General features: G+C 32.9%; 1 protein-coding gene and 1 long non-coding RNA gene across 3 annotated transcripts; both read right to left on the bottom strand.

The window, feature by feature from the left end:
• Nucleotides 1-5,846: 5,846 nt before the first annotated feature.
• On the bottom strand, nucleotides 5,847-7,751 carry LOC127706508 (melanopsin-B-like). The gene has a single exon (XM_052211171.1). It carries the CDS (start codon nucleotides 7,423-7,425, stop codon nucleotides 6,256-6,258), a length of 1,170 nt encoding a protein of 389 aa, XP_052067131.1. The 5' UTR covers nucleotides 7,426-7,751; the 3' UTR covers nucleotides 5,847-6,255.
• Nucleotides 7,752-8,399: 648 nt separating this feature from the next.
• On the bottom strand, nucleotides 8,400-16,320 carry LOC127706533 (uncharacterized). 2 transcript variants are annotated; one of them, XR_007984527.1, is made up of 3 exons: nucleotides 16,185-16,320; nucleotides 13,494-13,687; nucleotides 8,400-8,790 (listed from the first exon to the last, which is right to left on the bottom strand). It is a non-coding gene; the product is annotated as an uncharacterized LOC127706533 (long non-coding RNA). The 2 variants fall into 2 exon arrangements; XR_007984525.1 differs by lacking the exon at nucleotides 16,185-16,320 and having other exon boundaries at nucleotides 13,494-13,927.
• Nucleotides 16,321-19,859: the final 3,539 nt, after the last annotated feature.

Below are 19,859 nucleotides of genomic sequence, written 5' to 3'. Positions count from 1 at the left end.
GGAATTTATGTTTACAGTTTCTTCTGTACGTTGGTGGGCGGCAACAAATTAGGAACTGTACCAGAATGAAGACGAGCAAACATAAATATAAATACTACGACAGGATCCGAATTGTCGTAATTTAGATATCACTGTTATATTAATTGTATATAAACAATTCATAATTATCTTATTATCATATAATGATAAGTTATCTTTCAGAGAGTGGCTGTGTTTATTGTTCAATAATGCAAAGAAACTTATAATATTCATCAGGTATATGACGGTCTGCTTAATAAATTCCTCATCAATTTTAAACTGCCATGCCCATTGAATGGTATGTAAACTATTTTAAAGTATGTTGCATCGCAGAGATAACAATGTCGAAAGTAGGAATTCATATATTAAAAGGGATTTGATGAAAAGTGTATAATATCGTGGTGTGAGACAGATGCCGCATTATATCATAGTCAAACTCTGTTCAAATGGAGATAACATATTGAAATGATTGAGGATACGTGCATGAATTAACAATATAATAAACTGGTGGGTTTGATATGATAAAAGACTGAACATAGTTTTGACTCTTAAGCTAGCATAGTTACTAGTCATTTTTGTTTACTTCAGCTTGAGGTGAACTCATGTTACATGTGTTTTTTTGCATCATAAATAGGTAGCTATATGTGCCTGTCCAATGCCAGCAGCTTTTAAATCAGTGGTTGACGTTTGTTGTTGTATATCATATTTGTTTTTCGTTTATTGTTCTGTACTTGAATCAGACCGTAAGTTTTCTCTTTTGAATTGTTTTACATGTGTCATTTCGGGGCTGTATATAGCTTACTATCGGGTATGGGTGTTGCTCATTGTTGCAGGCCGTACGGTGACCTATTGTTGTTAAATTCTCCGTCATGTGGTCTCTGGTGGAGAGTTGTCTTTTTATTTTTATAACTACATATATACAGTATAACATTGTAATGTAAACGGGGTTAATTTATATGAAGTTTCACTTGTTATCGTAAAACAATACATGTATGAGTGTAATATTGGCTGCTGGATGATAGGCCTCTTTTAATAGTATCAATCATTATTACACTGTTGTACATCGTAAACAGTGCATGAGTTTAGAGCAACATCCATACATCTACTTCTACTTAGTTGCACTGCTGTTAGACTTTCACCGTCAACAGTGCACGGGTTCTGTGGGTCTAACAACATACATAATGCTGCAATCTCTTCTTGTCTAAGTAAGTTTTTTTTTTAAAAATCGTATGCAATAAATTAGATTTATTTGTAACTGAGAACAAAATAATATGTAACAACCAAATAAGCTTATGAAAAGCTAACAAAACGATCAGGTTAAAGACTTTAAAATCCATTGTGAATGAAACATAAAGAGCAAAAATATATTAATAATGTTGTAATGGCTTTCGATACAGCATGGGGAAATATTTGTCTTCTTCAAACAAGGTATTAGCGGTAAAATGTCCCATGTAAGACATGTATACCTGCGCTAAATATTCAAATCAAGTAGATAACGGACTAAAAGACTTTCAAAATTAATGTTGGTGTATATTTTCCGGACCATATATAAAAGTAATATGTTGAATAAAATTGAGAATGGAAATGGGGAATGTGTCAAAGAGACAACAACCCGACCATAGAGCAGACAACAGCCGAAGGCCACCAATGGGTCTTCAATGCAGCGAGAAACTCCCGCACCCGGAGGTGTCCTTCAGCTGGCCCCTAAACAAATATGTATACTAGTTCATTGATAATGGACGTCATACTAAACTCCAAATTATACACAAGAAACTAAAATTAAAAATGATACAAGACTAACGAAGGCCAGAGGCTCCTGACTTGGGACAGGCGCAAAAATGCTGCGGGGTTAAACATGTTTTTTGAGATCTCAACCCTCCCCCTATACCTCTAGCCAATGTAGAAAAAACAAACGTACAACAGTACGCACAGTAAAACTCAGTTTAAGAGAAGTCCGAGTCCGATGTCAGAATAGGAAACAAAAGAAAATAAACAAAATGACAATAATACATAAATAACAACAGAATACTAGCAGTTACTGACATGCCAGCTCCGGACCTCAATTAAACTGATTGAAAGATTATGTCTTCATCATATGAATAGCTACTTTTACTGTTAACTGCATAAAGTATGATGTACTTTCAATGTGTTGTAAATTAAGAGAGTTTCTAAAAATGAAATGTTGACTTCTTTAATCACATTGTAATCATTTACATGATTAATGAAATAATTTGAATTTTACTTGCAAGTTTAAATAATTGTAAAAGCATTTTTTACATAAAAAATAAATTCAAGAAATATCTAAATAAATCGTAAAACAATTCAGGAAATCAACTGTTTAACTCACAGGTACTTGATGCATTGAAACCTCTTTTTGTCCTTTTCATCTTTTTTATTTCGGTATTAATTTATTTTTAGTAAATTAAAATTTCTTAAATATTTCAAATTTAGTTATTTAATGAGTTCATGCTCCAATTCATACGATCTTACAATAACAGCAGTGTATACATGCTGTTCCTCTGTTCTTATGTTGCAAATAAAAATATAGGGGCAGCACTTTAAACTAATGTTATTGGAAGATCGCATGAATATGAACAATAACACCTCAATCAAGTGCAATTGCAAAGTAAGAAGAAATAAGAAGAATTATTTTCTCTAAAAAAAAAACTTATATAAACAACGGGGAAACCAAATAAAAAAGGCCATGCCCAAAACGCATAACGTTTCACTTACGAACGATAAAGTCGACAGGATAAAGGCACTTTAAATTGACTCTGGGGATTACACCAAGATTCAGACAATATGTCAAAGATAGAGGATTTCAGTTAGAAACTTGTGTCGATTTCGGTTCGGAGAACGAGCTGTACGTTCCTGCGAAGGAAATTATATTTTTGTATTCGAAAGTTAATAAATGGCCTAAATACTCATATAGTCTGGCTAGTTAACAAACAAACGAGTATATACTTATATGGTCCGACTATTCTTGTATGGTGAGAGCATATGAGTATACGTATGTAGTCATGACCATACGCGTATGCTAAGAATACTCGTATGGTCCGGAACATATACAAGTATGTATACTGATTCCCTTTATTCAATATGGCCATAGATTACTTTCCCGGGCACTTTCACGATAAATGTGATCCAGTAGATATAGGGACAAAGTCATCTTTAAGGGGACGACCATTTGATATTCTGGGGGGGGCCAGGAGGATTTGTTTTGGATCGGTTATTTATTTTTGTAAACTAAGAGGACAGATTATCTATTTTCTGCACTATTGAAGCAAGATTTTTCATTTTCATTAAAGCAAGGGACTGCATGATTATTTATTTTCACAACTATATTTTTATATTCGAAAACATACAATTTTTAAATTATTTGTTTATTATAAATAATTCATGTATAGCCAAGTCATTATGTACCATTTAATCAGAATTAATTATTATCCTCTGCAGAAATGAATCTCCTATATTCCCCAATGCATATACATGTATTGCATACATACACAGTATTAAAATTTGTTTGTAACTAAGGCTCTTTTAAAAGTATTGGCAAACATGTTTTGCCGAGCAGAGCGAGGCAAAATTTTTTTGAAGGGTTTTTGAACTGCTGAAGGCCCAAGAAGCTATAGAACAAATGATGCAAAATCATGCCTTCTGGGTGTTCCCCAGACCCTTTCTTAAACTGAAAATGCAAGTTCTGTTTTAATAATTTTATGACAATATTTTGGTCTCAAAGCAAAATCACGTTATAGATTCAGTGTAAGACTTAAGTTTCTAGGAACAACATCAAAAGACAAATATGCATGATAAAGCAAAAATGTAATTCACATAGTTAAGTCTGTGGCTGCTGTGTTTTTTTAAACTCATGATCAAGTTAATAATAAAATTACTAAATTACAAAATGAATGCAACACTAACAGAATACAGAAGGGCAATCAATGAACAAAAGACAAATAAATAAGAAACATTGATCCCGATAAGTCAGGGGCTACATCTGAGGGAGAACAGAACTTGCTTCTTGCAAGGCACTCACGGTGAACACAATTTGATATGGAGACAAGCGTTTGGTTTTGAAATTTCCTACATGAGGCATTTGTCTCAATGTAGTTACGGCCCTGATTTAATAAAAGTGAGGTAAGTGTTCCTGAGACAATTAACCTCAAGTTAAATGAAACCAATTTTCTGACATTTCAATAGATATAAGAAGATGTGGTATGAATGCCAATGAGACAACTCTCCATCCAAGTCAAAATTTATAAAAGTAAACCATTATAGGTCACAGCAAGTATATTTAAATAATATTTATACTTTTATTATTAATTTAAAAGATATGGGAAGTGTTTCTCGATTTTTTTTTTGGAAAAAAGATGAATTTATGAAGAATCTGGTGCCATCTCATACTTTCGATTAGACCTGCTGAGTTATTTATTTTCAATAAATTGCAAGTCAGGTAATTTATTTTCAAACTACCACAGAACAAACCATTTATTTTTGTGATTATCAAGGCTGAGTTATTTATTTTCAAAATCCTCCTGGCCCCCCCCAGAATATCAAATGGTCGTCCCCTAAGTAGTTTGTTGTATGCAGATTCCATAATTTTGATGTCACAAACCAAATGGAGGTTACCCAACTGTCTATCCTCATTTGATCTTTATTATAAAAGATAAAACTTACCTTGAATATGGAAAAACCCAAATAATAGTGGTTAATAAATCTGGTAAATTGTTGAAAGACTCTTACTTTTATTACGGTCAGCATCCTATTAAAACTGTACAAGAGTACAATTACCTAGGTATTGTAATGAGAGCACCAGTTTCCTTTAGTACTGCAATTGAAGATCTCAATAAAAAAGCTCTCAACGTATTTTTTTTTAATTATTAAACGTAAATACCACTGTAAATATAATGATACATGATTGCTGTTAAAACCTTCTGAAATCCTGCGTTAAACTTGTACTTTTATATGGAAGTGAATTGTGGGTTCCGTACATTCTTTCCCAGGACCAAACATTTGTATCAGATGCAAATAATGCTATAGAAAAGATTTTTTTTTGTTTAAAGAATCTTATTCGATATTGTAAATGTGTACTTGATGTCACTAAATATTTTGTCTAACCTGACCAGTACGGCAAAACTTGGTCGCTACCCAACTTTATATTTGTTATATTGCAGTCAATTGAATACCCGATAATCTTTTTTCGAATCTTTCAAATTCTATATACAGGTTAATTGAAGTTATCGATAGTACCTATCCATGTGCCTTTAAAAGAAGGGCGGGAGATACCAAAGGGATATTCGCTCATAAGTTGAAGACAAACTGACAACGTCATGGCAAAATCTGAAAAAGACGAAAAGACAAACAATACAAAACACAACATAGCAAACTAAAGACTGAGTAACACAAACCCAATGAAAATATCGGGGTTATCTCGGGTGCCTCTAAAGGGTAATTAGATTTGCTCTACATGTGACACCACATTTTTTCAGTTTCTAAAATTTATTGGTTTTGACCATGTCTGGAATAACAAAGGTACAATATCAATATCAACGTTATCTGCTGTAAAAAAAAACCACAATAATGATACGAACAATGTATTTCAACTTGTTAATCAGGATATGACCAAAACAAACTACGTTCATATAGCAGGGAAGAGTATAAACCTGAGACAAAATTAAATGTCTCGAAACAGTATGTTAGACAGTTCTACAGATAACGAATCACTTATTACTTATCACAATTCACAAATTGAAAACGTCAAATATAATGGTACATCATTGAGTCAAACAGTATGTTTATACTGTACTTATAATAAAATTGAAGATGAATTTCATTTCTTATGCGAATTCAATCTTTATTAAGATATTAGAAAAGTAAATATAACGACTTTGTTGACATAATATAATATTTTATGTAATTTTGATAGTGTTGATCAATTAAAATATTTAATGAATTGTACCGAGACTGATGTTGTCTACAGAATTCTTCTATATACACAATGTTGGTGAAACCATAATCAAAAATGCGTCTGTGGAAATAATAGACATGACTAATTGCTATGGGTTTTATGTTATTTGTTATGTCTCAAAATTGCTATTGTTGAATATTTATACGTATTTTGGCGATGATACTTTTGTACTGGATTTTATACTGAATACAATTCGTTAGTTAGTTACATAAACACAAATTTATATTCGCTATTTTAAAATGTTTATAAGACTGATATACACAGGATATTTACAAAGAATAGTTTTCAGATTTCATGCATAGAATATATTTAATTGTCATTTTGCAATGCTTTAAAAACGTCGGATCCAGAAATCCATATATAACAGGATTTATGATATTATTGATGATAAACGTTCTGGCAAGGATAGGAAATATGGCCTTGGTTAGCGGTGTTTCTGTAAACTGACCTTTTACAACAGATGCATTTAATTTTACTGCTATATATGGCAAGTAGCTCAAAATAAAGCAGAAGCTAACGACGAATGCAATCCGTGTAACCTTTTTGGATGTTTTCATTTTTGAAGCTCTCTTAGAATTTCCGTTGGATTTCTTCTGATCATTATTTTTAGGGGTTCCTGGTGTTGCAATTGTTTTAATAGCGATGCTTTTCTCGTCCAATGTTTCACTCTGATTTTTAATGAGGTTGGTGCTGTGATGTTCACATGAGGTTAATTCAGTAGCAACAGATGTCGTTGATATTGCATACCTTGTTCGATTTGAATTTTGATATTTTGCTCGTTCAAGCAATCGCAATCCAACAATTGAATACATAATCACAAGTGCAACCATGCATGAAAGGTAGACTGTTAACAGGAGAGTACTATATATCGTACCGTAATCTTTCATGCTATATCGGTCTGAAAAACTGCAATCATACCCTGTCAAGTTATAATCTAACTTTTCTAAACTTATCCCACTTAAAGCTCCTTCCGGCCAACAAAATAACACGGCAATTCCTACTGTTATTGCAATTGTTACCAAACCTTGATTCGGAGTTAATTGTTTGTTCAGTGGTTGACATACCAGTCTGAGACGATTTCCTGACATGGCAATCAAAAGTAGAGACGATGTCAAAGATAAATGTACACTTATTGCTCTGAAGATCTTACATCCTACTTCAGAATCAAATGTCAACTGGTGCGTTTGTTGGAATATTTCAAATGGTATTGCAACCGTGCACACCAGTAAGTCGGTGACGGCTAAAGCCCGGATGTACATCCAGTGTGTACCATCCCTTCGCCAGAGGGATCCAAAGTACACTATTATCACTAATAAGTTTCCAGGAATTCCCAAAATCATTACAACAGATAAATAAACGATTGCAGATGTTCTTTTTGCTATTTCTATGTTATTAAAGTCTTCTAATGTCATCTCAACACTTGTATGATTTCCTGCCATTTTGCAATATTCTACTTGACAGCTGCAACAACAGGTATTTTATACGTTCCGCAAAATGTTTTCCTTTTAGTAGTTTACATTAGATTTAGTGTTCTCATCATATTGTATGAATATCAGTCGCAAATATACAAAATCCGGCATGATTTTGATTCATTTTACATGTTCGTTTGTACAACTCACAGGATAAAACAATACTTATCTCAATAACTTCCTTCCTATTGTATATTATCCTAACGAAAATTCTGTAATAATAATTAAGAGTAATTATAACACGGAAACAGGTTAAATAACAAAACAATCGATGTTATTACAACAGTATAAAAAAAGCAGATTACTATCCTTCCATATGTTAACGTGACATGCAAACCTTTGAAGTTCTGGTGCACCAACTACACAGTGCGTAAACACTGGACACTTTTAATTTGCAAAACACTCATTTGCAAATCCGCCGCCGCCTCTCCTTAGAGCTACAGTGTCGTGTATATAACCAAAATGTGCGGAATTACATGGGATTCAATAAATTCATTGCTTTTCTGCTGTTATTATTATATCTATTTTGTAATTTGATTTAGAAAAACATGGGATTTTCAATATCCCATGGGATAGGGCAAATCCCATGGGATTGACCATTATCCCATGGGATTTTGGTTAAATCCCATAGGATTTTTTTGGGTCCCATGGGATAATTGTAGTCCCATGGGATATTTGTTGTCCCATGGGACAAAAAAAATCCCATGGGACTATAATTATCCCATGGGATTTTTAATATCCCATAGGACAAAACAAAATCCTATGATTCAAATTATAAATATACAGTAAATAAATGTGTATGTTACAATGAATTCTGTTTGGTAGTAAATTGTTTTAAGATGAATCTTTTTAGTTGAATATCTTTTTTTTCCTTGGAAATGTTAATGCAATTATATTGTTCTATAACTGTTCAAAACTAAACTTTTAAACAACAAAGCAGATAATGTAAGTATCAATATATGTTTATTTATGAATTCTAGAATACTTTTTTGAAACACAATTTTTTCCCATTTGAAATCAATGAAAACTCTATTAATAGGCTTAACAACACTTTTTACATAAATCTATTTTTTTTTCAGGATATCCCTCCACCCAAAAAATTAATAGTTTCTTATCATCCAGCATTGTGTGATCGTAATGTATAGTCCACTTTTTTGCCATTCAGCACAGAACATTGTCATTATTGTGGTTTTAATATCTTTAGATATTTAATAGAACTTCAATTCATTGGCTGAGTGATGAAAATAATAACTGATCTGACTTTTGTCTTTGAATTTATTTTGGTCATGTTTCTGTGTTTTCTCCTTTTATTCTCAGTGATGAATTTCAATCCTTCTGAAAAAGAACCAATAAAATCCGAAGTTATGGATAATAAAAAATTGTTTGCATACATGTAGCAAGAACATATGATTTTCAATGAAAATAGCTATGTGGTATGGATTTTACTGATTGTTGAAGGTTGTCCAGTGTCATCAGTTGCTAACCTCCTACATCCTTTGGTCTCTGATGGAGAGTTGTCAAATTAGCAATATACCACATCTTCCTATTCTAATATTATATAACAATCAATTTATGTATTCTTCTTTATAACAATTGGGTATTTTCCCCAGTTATATATATATAGATCAATGTTAAAACTTTAGGCAATTACAATAAAATTCCATTTTTCACAAGAATTTGCAATGTATTATACAGAAAGCCAACAATAGAAACAGCACTACTTTAAGCTTCTGAAGTTCTGAAAGAGTTCCACTTGTGTTTTATTTCAATTAGAAAATACATTGGGAACTCTTTGGACATGTTGGAAATTATAACATTGATGCAAAAAATTATATTGGTTTTTTTTTCTTATTTTTGTGTTGTTCGGTTGCTGTCTCATTTTTATATATGGTTATACATATACCCTAAATCTTCTTTTTTATATACTTAATCATTAATACACAATGTAGTAAAAATGAAATATTTTTTATTTTGATAATCTCAAAACATTATTATTCTATCAAATAACTTATTTCCAAGTTCACAAAACACCAATGTGTCAGATATTAATTTTAAGACATGTATAAACATGATCAACAAGCAGTTGACAGGATGTCATGCAAAAATCTCACTAATATTAAACTTTCACAAAAACTCCATACTCAGCGAGTACTATTAAAGTTCTTAGTACAGGACAAATTCCTAGTACAGGACACAATGCCTGGCAAACACTAGCATGTGTCAATGTCTAGTCAATCATGTAATCAGGCTCAAAATCTTAGTTTGGCACTGAATTTAAAAATTCACCACATAATGAACATGTGTATGAAATTCAACTTCATGGTAAGCTATGTACCTTAACCTAAAACTTTAACCTAAGAATGTACTATAATTTCACATTATGACATTTCTATGTTCAGTAATCCATAAAATCAGGGTAAAAACAGTAAATGTGGTGTTTAATGTATACACAAGAGTGCACACGCTGAAATGTTGCGCCTTCTTTACTAATCAATGATATCATGTTGATAGTCCTAAATATAAAGCTTTACTGCAACTATCACATAAACTCAACATGATCCAAGAAAATGAATTCAAGGTCATATAAACCTGACAAGAAATATATGTACACCTTACAATCATTCAAATTACTAAATACAGTTGACCTACCGGTATTGCTTATAGTTTCTAAGAAGCAGACTTAACCAAGAAAACTAAACACTGACCAATGAACCATGGAAATGAGGTGAAGATCAGATGAACCATGCCAGGCAGACATGTACAGCTTACAATCCTTCCATACAACACATATAGTTGACCTATTGCTTATAGATTAAGAAAAACAGACCAAAACACAAAAACTTAACACTGAGCAATGAACCGTGAAAATAAGGTCAAGGTCAAATTAAACCTGCGGGACTGACATGTACATCATAAAATGTTTCAATACCAAATATAGTTGACCTATTGCATTTAGTATTAGAAAAAAAGACCAAATTTCAAAAATTTAACTTTGACTACTGAACCATGAAAATGAGGTCATGGTTAGATGACACCTGCCAGCTAGACATGTACACCTTACAATCATTCCATACACCAAATATAGTAGACCTATTGCATACAGTATAAGAAAAAAAGACCAAAACTCAAAAATTTAACTTTGACTACTGAACCATGAAAATGAGGTCAAGGTCAGATGACACCTGCCAGTTGGTCATGTACACCTTACAGTCCTTCCATACACCGAATATACTAGACCTATTGCTTATAGTATCTGAGATATGGACCTGACTACCAAAACTTAACCTTAAATATAAAAAAAGAAGATGTGGTATGATTGCCAATGAGACAACAACTCTCCACAAGAGACCAAATGACACAGAAATTAACAACTATAGGTCACCTTACGGCCTTCAACAATGAGCAAAGCCCATACCGCACAGTCAGCTATAAAAGGCCCCGAAATGACAATGTAAAACAATTCAAACGAAAAACTAACGGCCTAATTTATGTACAAAAAATGAACGAAAAACAAATATGTAACACATAAACAAACGACAACCACTGAATAACAGGCTCCTGACTTGGGACAGGCACATACATACAGAATGTGGCGGGGTTAAACATGTTAGCAGGATCCAAACCCTCCCCCTAACCTGGGACAGTGGTGAAACAGTACAACATAAGAACGAACAATAATAAAATGCTCCGCTGGGGCGCAGCTTGATACGACCACAGAGGTCGAACCCTGAACAGTTGGGGCAAGTATGGACACAACATTCAAGCTTGATACAGCTCTGAATTTGGATTGTAATTAAATATTTGACACAGCATAGGTTTCTGACACAGAATGAATGTGGTCTAAGACCTTAAAAAATTTTAATTTACCTATTCAAACCATATCATTATTATTTGCTTTTATATATAAATCAGAAATAACCAATTTAAAATGGAAAATTTTAAAGAAAAAAAAAGGAAAAAAAAATCCCCCCCCCAAATTTTTTGAACCCCCTTATGATTTATCACCCCAAAACTCAATAACAGCCTTCCCTTTGTGGTATGGTACCTTGCAGTACAATTTCAGAGAGATTCATACACTTGAACACAAGTTATTGTCTGGAAACTAGAAAAATGCTTGTTTTTTGGTCCCTTTTTGGCCCCAAATTCCTAAACGTTTAGGGCAATTACCCCCAAACTCAAACCCAGCTTTCCCTTTGTGATATGGAACCTTGTAGTACAATTTCATAAAGATCCATACACTTACACACAAGTTATTGTCCTGAAACTAGAAAAATGCTTGTTTTTTGCCCCTTTTTGGCCCCTAATTCCTAAAATTTTGAGGCAATTACCCCCCAAACTCATTCCCAGCCTTCCCTTAGTGGTATGGTACCTTGCAGTACAATTTCAGAGAGATCCATACACTTACACACAAGTTATTGTCATGAAACTAGAAAAATTCTTGTTTTTTGCCCCTTTTTCCTAAACGTTTTGGGCAATTACCCCCAAACTCAATTCCAGCTTTCTCTTTGTGATATGGAACCTTGTAGTGCAATTTCAGAAAGATCCATACACTTACACACAAGTTATTGTCATGAAACTAGAAAAATTCTTGTTTTTTGCCCCTTTAAGTTTTGGCCCCTAATTCCTAAAACCCCCCCAAAATCAATCCCAGCATTCCCTTTGTGATAAGGAACCTTGTGGTACAATGTCAGAGAGATCCATACACTAACACACAAGTTATGTCTGGAAGTTACAAAAATGCTTATTTTTGGCCCCTTTTTGGCCCCTAATTCCTTAACTGTTGGTACCATAACCCCCAAAATCAATCCCAACCTTTCTTTTGTGGTATTGAACCTTATGGTAAAATTTCATAGAGATCCATTCACTTAAACTAAAGTTAGAGTGCGAAAACCAATGTGTCTTCGGACGACGACGATGACGACGCCAACGTCATACCAATATACAACCGCGGTCGTATAAAAATCAGTTGAAAGAGGCTTAACTCATCAGATGGATAAAAATACAAATACTACAAATACAAGTGGACGTGGCCGGGTACTTGTACATCCAAACAACAAAAAGTGGCCGGGTACTTGTACATCCAATCAACAAAAAGACACTAAGTACAGATCTGAGAGTACTCGCAGTTACTGACAGCTAGTACAAAGCCACTAACAACTAATAAAAAAAAATCATGCATCTAAGACTAAGTTTTTGTTCACTGATCTATGAAATGAGGTCTAGGTCAAGTGAAAACTCTCTGACGAGCATGAGGACCTTGCAAGGTACGCACATACCAAATATAGTTATCCTATTACTCATAATATGAGAGAAATTAACATTACAAAAAATCTGAACTTTTTTTTCAAGTAGTCACTGAACCATGAAAATGAGGTCAAGGACAATGGACATGTTTCAGACAGAATTCGTATCATGAGGCATCTATATACAAAGTATGAAGCATCCAGGTCCTCCACCTTCTAAAATATAAAGCTTTTAGGAAGTTAGCTAACGCCCACGGGGGGGTCTCAACATGGGATTTTGGGTACAGTTGTGCAGCTGGAATTTAAAAAACACCCCCCATTCATATACTGAATAATTGTGAAATCCCTACCTATACATATATTTCACAGCGAAATCATAACCCATTAAGTGAAGATCGTTGCACAACAAACTGAAAAATTATGACCCATTGATATATTTCCTTGGTAAAATTGCACCCCATTGATATATTTGATGCATCAAAAAAGGGACCCATTCCAGCGCCACATATGTATATACCTTAATATAGGAAGAGAACCCCCCCCCCCCGTGCTAACGCCACCGCCGTAGCCGCCACCGGATCACTATCCCTATGTCGAGCTTTCTGCGACAAAAGTTGCAGGCTTGACAAAAATACATGAACATTTTCAAGTACTAAATTTTGAGTATATACATGTAAAACCACAAGTTACTAACTGAAGTTCATGGTGAACTGTAACCAAAAACTTTAAGTGAATACAATTTAGAGAAAGACAGATGGATGCACAAACACTATCATAACAGAGCATAAAACTTACCAAACAAGATGTTTTACATTTATCCTTCAGAAGCAGGAAAACTGAAGTGTTTCTTTTCTTTCTCTGCCCTCCATGATATAAACTTCAAATTCATTCATGCAAAATATGAAAATCTGCAAAAGTAGGACCTTGTACCGCAGCTTATCCACATTTTGACTTTTGAAATGCATTGTTCTTTTCATCTTGCTGGCAACCTAAACATAAAAAAAAAATGATAAACACATAATTCTGGATTAACTTTGTGTATTTATTTTTGTAGGTACAAACAATTTTTTCCAACGTTACTTTAAACTAAATCTGCCTCTGCTTTAAAAAACAACTGAAAACCATGTATTTATCTTAATTGAAAACAATTTCTTGAGTTTTTCTCATTTGTATCACCCTGTTATTATATATAAATTTTATTTTTGTCCCTTTTGAAAAATAAGAATGGTTTAAATTCCTCAATAAATATGATAATTCTAGTCAGTCATTTAAAAATGTATGAATAAATTATTTAACCTGTCCTACTATCATGACTATTAATATCAATATATTTCATTTTTGATAAAAACTAGGCTCTGTGTTGAAGACCATACCTTGACCTATAATGGTTTACTTTTATAAATTGTGTGACTTGGATGGAGAGTTGTCTCATTGACACTCATACCACATCTTCCTATATCTACAAACAGATTCTATGGGCTAGCAGACATTATACCCTGGAGGTGGTTTTAAAAAAATCATACGACTTAGATGTACCATAAGCATGGAAAAACAATTCAGCAGTCAGTTTCACAAAAAAACTTACAAATAATATTGATAGTAATTAAGGGGACGACCATTTGATATTCTGGGGGGGGCCAGGAGGATTTTGAAAATAAATAACTCAGCCTTGATAATCACAAAAATAAATGGTTTGTTCTGTGGTAGTTTGAAAATAAATTACCTGACTTGCAATTTATTGAAAATAAATAACTCAGCAGGTCTAATCGAAAGTATGAGATGGCACCAGATTCTTCATAAATTCATCTTTTTTCCAAAAAAAAAATCGAGAAACACTTCCCATATCTTTTAAATTAATAATAAAAGTATAAATATTATTTAAATATACTTGCTGTGACCTATAATGGTTTACTTTTATAAATTTTGACTTGGATGGAGAGTTGTCTCATTGGCATTCATACCACATCTTCTTATATCTATTGAAATGTCAGAAAATTGGTTTCATTTAACTTGAGGTTAATTGTCTCAGGAACACTTACCTCACTTTTATTAAATCAGGGCCGTAACTACATTGAGACAAATGCCTCATGTAGGAAATTTCAAAACCAAACGCTTGTCTCCATATCAAATTGTGTTCACCGTGAGTGCCTTGCAAGAAGCAAGTTCTGTTCTCCCTCAGATGTAGCCCCTGACTTATCGGGATCAATGTTTCTTATTTATTTGTCTTTTGTTCATTGATTGCCCTTCTGTATTCTGTTAGTGTTGCATTCATTTTGTAATTTAGTAATTTTATTATTAACTTGATCATGAGTTTAAAAAAACACAGCAGCCACAGACTTAACTATGTGAATTACATTTTTGCTTTATCATGCATATTTGTCTTTTGATGTTGTTCCTAGAAACTTAAGTCTTACACTGAATCTATAACGTGATTTTGCTTTGAGACCAAAATATTGTCATAAAATTATTAAAACAGAACTTGCATTTTCAGTTTAAGAAAGGGTCTGGGGAACACCCAGAAGGCATGATTTTGCATCATTTGTTCTATAGCTTCTTGGGCCTTCAGCAGTTCAAAAACCCTTCAAAAAAATTTTGCCTCGCTCTGCTCGGCAAAACATGTTTGCCAATACTTTTAAAAGAGCCTTAGTTACAAACAAATTTTAATACTGTGTATGTATGCAATACATGTATATGCATTGGGGAATATAGGAGATTCATTTCTGCAGAGGATAATAATTAATTCTGATTAAATGGTACATAATGACTTGGCTATACATGAATTATTTATAATAAACAAATAATTTAAAAATTGTATGTTTTCGAATATAAAAATATAGTTGTGAAAATAAATAATCATGCAGTCCCTTGCTTTAATGAAAATGAAAAATCTTGCTTCAATAGTGCAGAAAATAGATAATCTGTCCTCTTAGTTTACAAAAATAAATAACCGATCCAAAACAAATCCTCCTGGCCCCCCCCAGAATATCAAATGGTCGTCCCCTAAGTCATGTACAATACAGTATACTTACGATAATTGTAAGTTTTTTTTTTTGTAAAACCGACTCAAGTATACTTATAATCAATCTTAGTCGTAAGTATTAAGTATTATTCATCTTTTGGATAATTTGTTGGTTTATTTTATGAATATACAGTGGCAGATCCAGAAATTTTCATAAGGGAGGGCCGGCTCCAGTCATGCTTCAGTGATCCCTATATAATCAACCAAATTTTTCCCAAGAAAGCCCCCCCCCCCCCCCCCCTCCCCCCCGGATCAGCCTATGAACTTTACACTAGAAAAGTAATGGATAGTTACTCATTTTGGAAACTTACAAGTTCACAGCATGCCGGTGCCTGTGACTGTGTTCAAAGTGGTGGGTTTTCACCCTCGTTGACGTTGTATTGCGGAATAACGATTTAGGCAAATTGAGAAAAACATCATGTCTGTGGTTGATAATAGTGTGTGTGCATTGATTTAATTTTCTATACCTTCTTATTTAATATTTTTCCAATTTTGAGTACTGACGGCAAGTGTTGTAACCAATGTCTTGAGACCAATGTGCTATTTACAAGTGCGATCGAGAAATGCAGGGGAAAGAAACTTATCAATTATGTTTATTCTTAACACAAAACTGAGCCGCCGTAAAAAAATGAACCGTGTCGAGGAGGTTACTGACATAGGTTACTGTAATAGGGCAGAGACATATTTACACATATGTGTATATATGTCTCTGTAATAGGGTCATCCCTCGAGAACATTAACTAGTACATTGATAGTTTACTATGCAGTCAGTATCCCGAAAAAAAACCGTAAGGATGCAAAACGCTTAGTGGTTTCGGCTGACTACTAATAGTATACGTGCACTTTGTCTAAAAATATCCCGGCAGGGGGGTCTTCTTTTTCTGTGTTCTTTATTTAATTTTTTTTATATATTTCTACAAACTTACACTTTTTGCTCATTACTCTCTATTTCAGCATTTCATTATTCTTTAATCTTTATTGTTTGCCCATTATTCTCTATTGTGTAAACCCCCATCCATACCCTGTTATGTGGACTTAAGCTTTCGGTAGTTTATTTTATCCTATTTCTGTCTAAATACATTATTTATCACAAAACAAAAACATACTAAATATTTTTTTATGAAGTCCTCACCAGTTGCGGTACCAAAAAATGTCATAAGGAGGCACTAACTGTCATGCATAAAGAGGGGGCCCGCTTCAGTAATTCTCTAAATAATCAACCAATTTTTTTCCAAAAAAGGGGCGGGCCCCCATGCCCTCACCTTAATCCACCTCTAAACCCTTCCCACCTCGTATCCTTGACTTCAGATTCAAGATCTCTCTGACTAAAGTAAGTAAGTAAGTCACATTTGCTTATATCAGGTTTTTGAATTGAACTGGCGGATAGTTGTTTCATTACCAATCGTACCACATCTCCTTATTTATATATATACGAAAGCTTTATTCATATTTTTTGGTGTATTGTTGAATGTGTAAAGATGCAGCAATTGTAATACATTTTAAAATACAGCACAAGAGATGCAGATTATATAAAACCAATCTCACTATACAAATCCTTGATAAAACTTATAAGTCGAAGACATATATACTGACAAACGCCATGGCAAAAACTTAAAAACGACCAAATGACGTACAACAGACTATAAAACTTGACTATAGCATTTAAAACACATAAGAAGCACCCAGACAGTCGAACAGAAATTAAAAGAATAAACAATTTGTAAAGATTTTCAACTAGGCCTACAGCTATATTTTCTTATCGTGTAACAGTAGGCTAAACATAGGTTCTGGTATTATGTGATAAGTCATTTTTTCATGCAGACCCAGTTTTATTGATACCTTGAACTTAAAGTGGTTATATGCATATCAGCCCAGATTATGTGTGTAATTTTATTGCACAATTCAACAATACACGTTCTAAACAGGTTAAATTCAATTTAAAAATTTACAAATTCAGATCTACTGGCATTCAACACCCAATTACTTACTTGCTGTATATTGCTAACTTTGATTGTATATTGTCAATCCCTCCAACAGACTATAAAACTTGACTATAGCATTTAAAACACATAAGAAGCACCCAGACAGTCGAACAGAAATTAAAAGAATAAACAATTTGTAAAGATTTTCAACTAGGCCTACAGCTATATTTTCTTATCGTGTAACAGTAGGCTAAACATAGGTTCTGGTATTATGTGATAAGTCATTTTTTCATGCAGACCCAGTTTTATTGATACCTTGAACTTAAAGTGGTTGTATGCATATCAGCCCAGATTATGTGTGTAATTTTATTGCACAATTCAACAATCGCGTTCTAAAAAGGTTAAATTCAATTTAAAAATTTACAAATTCAGATCTACTGGCATTCAACACCCAATTACTTACTTGCTGTATATTGCTAACTTTGATTGTATATTGTCAATCCCTCCACATCGTGAATACGCCATGCGAGGTGTTGGATAAGTTTGATACAGGGTGGCGGCTTCGAAGCGTAGAAAAAAATCCAGGTAAATGAAAGTGTAAAATTTTGTTGTTGAAAATTTTAAGTACTAAATTCCTAAATTTGTACTTAACTCCATTCTACGGGTAACATGGTTGTTTGATATGAAAATAGGATAAAAAGCATCCGGAAAAATTAATTATCACGTAATAAGTATTCGTAAATGGATATGAAATAACTTAACAAGGAATAAGTATTGGTAAACGGACAGAAAGTCGCAGGACAAAGGTTTAAATTAATTATTGTACAATTGTTTAAATATATGAGAGAAAGTTCTTGACGAATTGACTTTATTTATAGATAAATGTATTTAGTTGAGGAAATGATTAATTCGCCTTCAAATAGTTTTTTTTTATCAATAACTTATAAAAAGGAGACATTTTTGACAGCATGACTTCAGTTAATTACCAAACCACTTTGGCAGATTGTTTTCTTAACAATCATTGTTCATATTAATATTCAAAAATAAATTTTGTTTACAAGTCCGTTTCCTTTTAAAAATGTTTCAGAAAAATACTGAAACGTTTTTAAAATTAAGTTTATTCAAAGAAAAAAAATATCCGAAAACTGAATTGTGACTTTTTACTTGTTACTTTTTGTTGTACGTTCTAAGTGTCAATCCTAGCAAACACAAATTTGGAAATAAAATCGATTACAATGTAATTTTATAGAAGGAAAAAGGGGGGTTAATGAACAAATAATTACTAAACACTCACATACTTCTAAAAAGATTTGCATATGTAAGCTGTCTATAGATAATGTTAAATTATTTCAGGAGTTTCAATTAATTTAGGAGAAAAAAAGATTATAAACAGTTTAGTTTTCAACGCCTACTACTACAAAAAATAGTGATTCTTTTTGTAGATTTGGTACTTCAGTTTCGACTCAAAATTTCCTATTGTAATTGTTAGATGCTAGATATTTAGGAGAAGATTGTATTTGTACTTTATGTAATTGTGGTGATATTGGCGACGCGATTCATTATATTATAGCAAGGATTTGTAAAAATCCTTGATTATAGAATGTTCGGCAATAGACGAAAGTAGACAAACCCTATTTAAACGGGGTTTTGATCTCCAAGTCGCCACATTTTACATCGAATAAGATCTATATTTGTTAACGTTTTCAAATGAAATAACTTGAATTGAAAATTTCCCGACTATGTGAAGATTTCTTATATTTCTAAATGGCTTCAATTATTACATACAAAACGAAAAATTTATTTAACTTCTTTTGTAAAAACAATATTTCATGTATTTTTTATAATTTTTCCAAGGAAACGTTTTTTTTTTTTTTTTTTTTGCAAAGTTTACTTGTATGTGTTTATAACCATCATCAATCAGTCCTAATTATTAAAGATCAAACGTCGTAATCAAAATGATGATTGGTATTGAATATGATCATCGGTCATGCATGACGTATCCCAAATAACTTCTTTAATGTTGGTTTGATTTTATCAAAACCAAAATAATAAGATCAAATATTAAATTATCTATCGAATGTATACCCTCAACGCTCACTAAAACATATATACATGTCCTGAGTGACTTTTTATGTCCTGTCTGCACTCAGGAGGTCCTGAGCGGTTTTTAGACGTACCATTAATTTATAGCCATATATTTGAAGCTGTTCTTAATTATGT

Source organism: Mytilus californianus, unplaced genomic scaffold (assembly GCF_021869535.1).
Source record: "Mytilus californianus isolate M0D057914Y unplaced genomic scaffold, xbMytCali1.0.p SCAF_6, whole genome shotgun sequence".
NCBI lineage: Eukaryota > Metazoa > Mollusca > Bivalvia > Mytilida > Mytilidae > Mytilus > Mytilus californianus.
The sequence above is the reverse complement of the archived record's forward strand: the minus strand, read 5'-3'. Positions and strand labels throughout refer to the sequence as shown.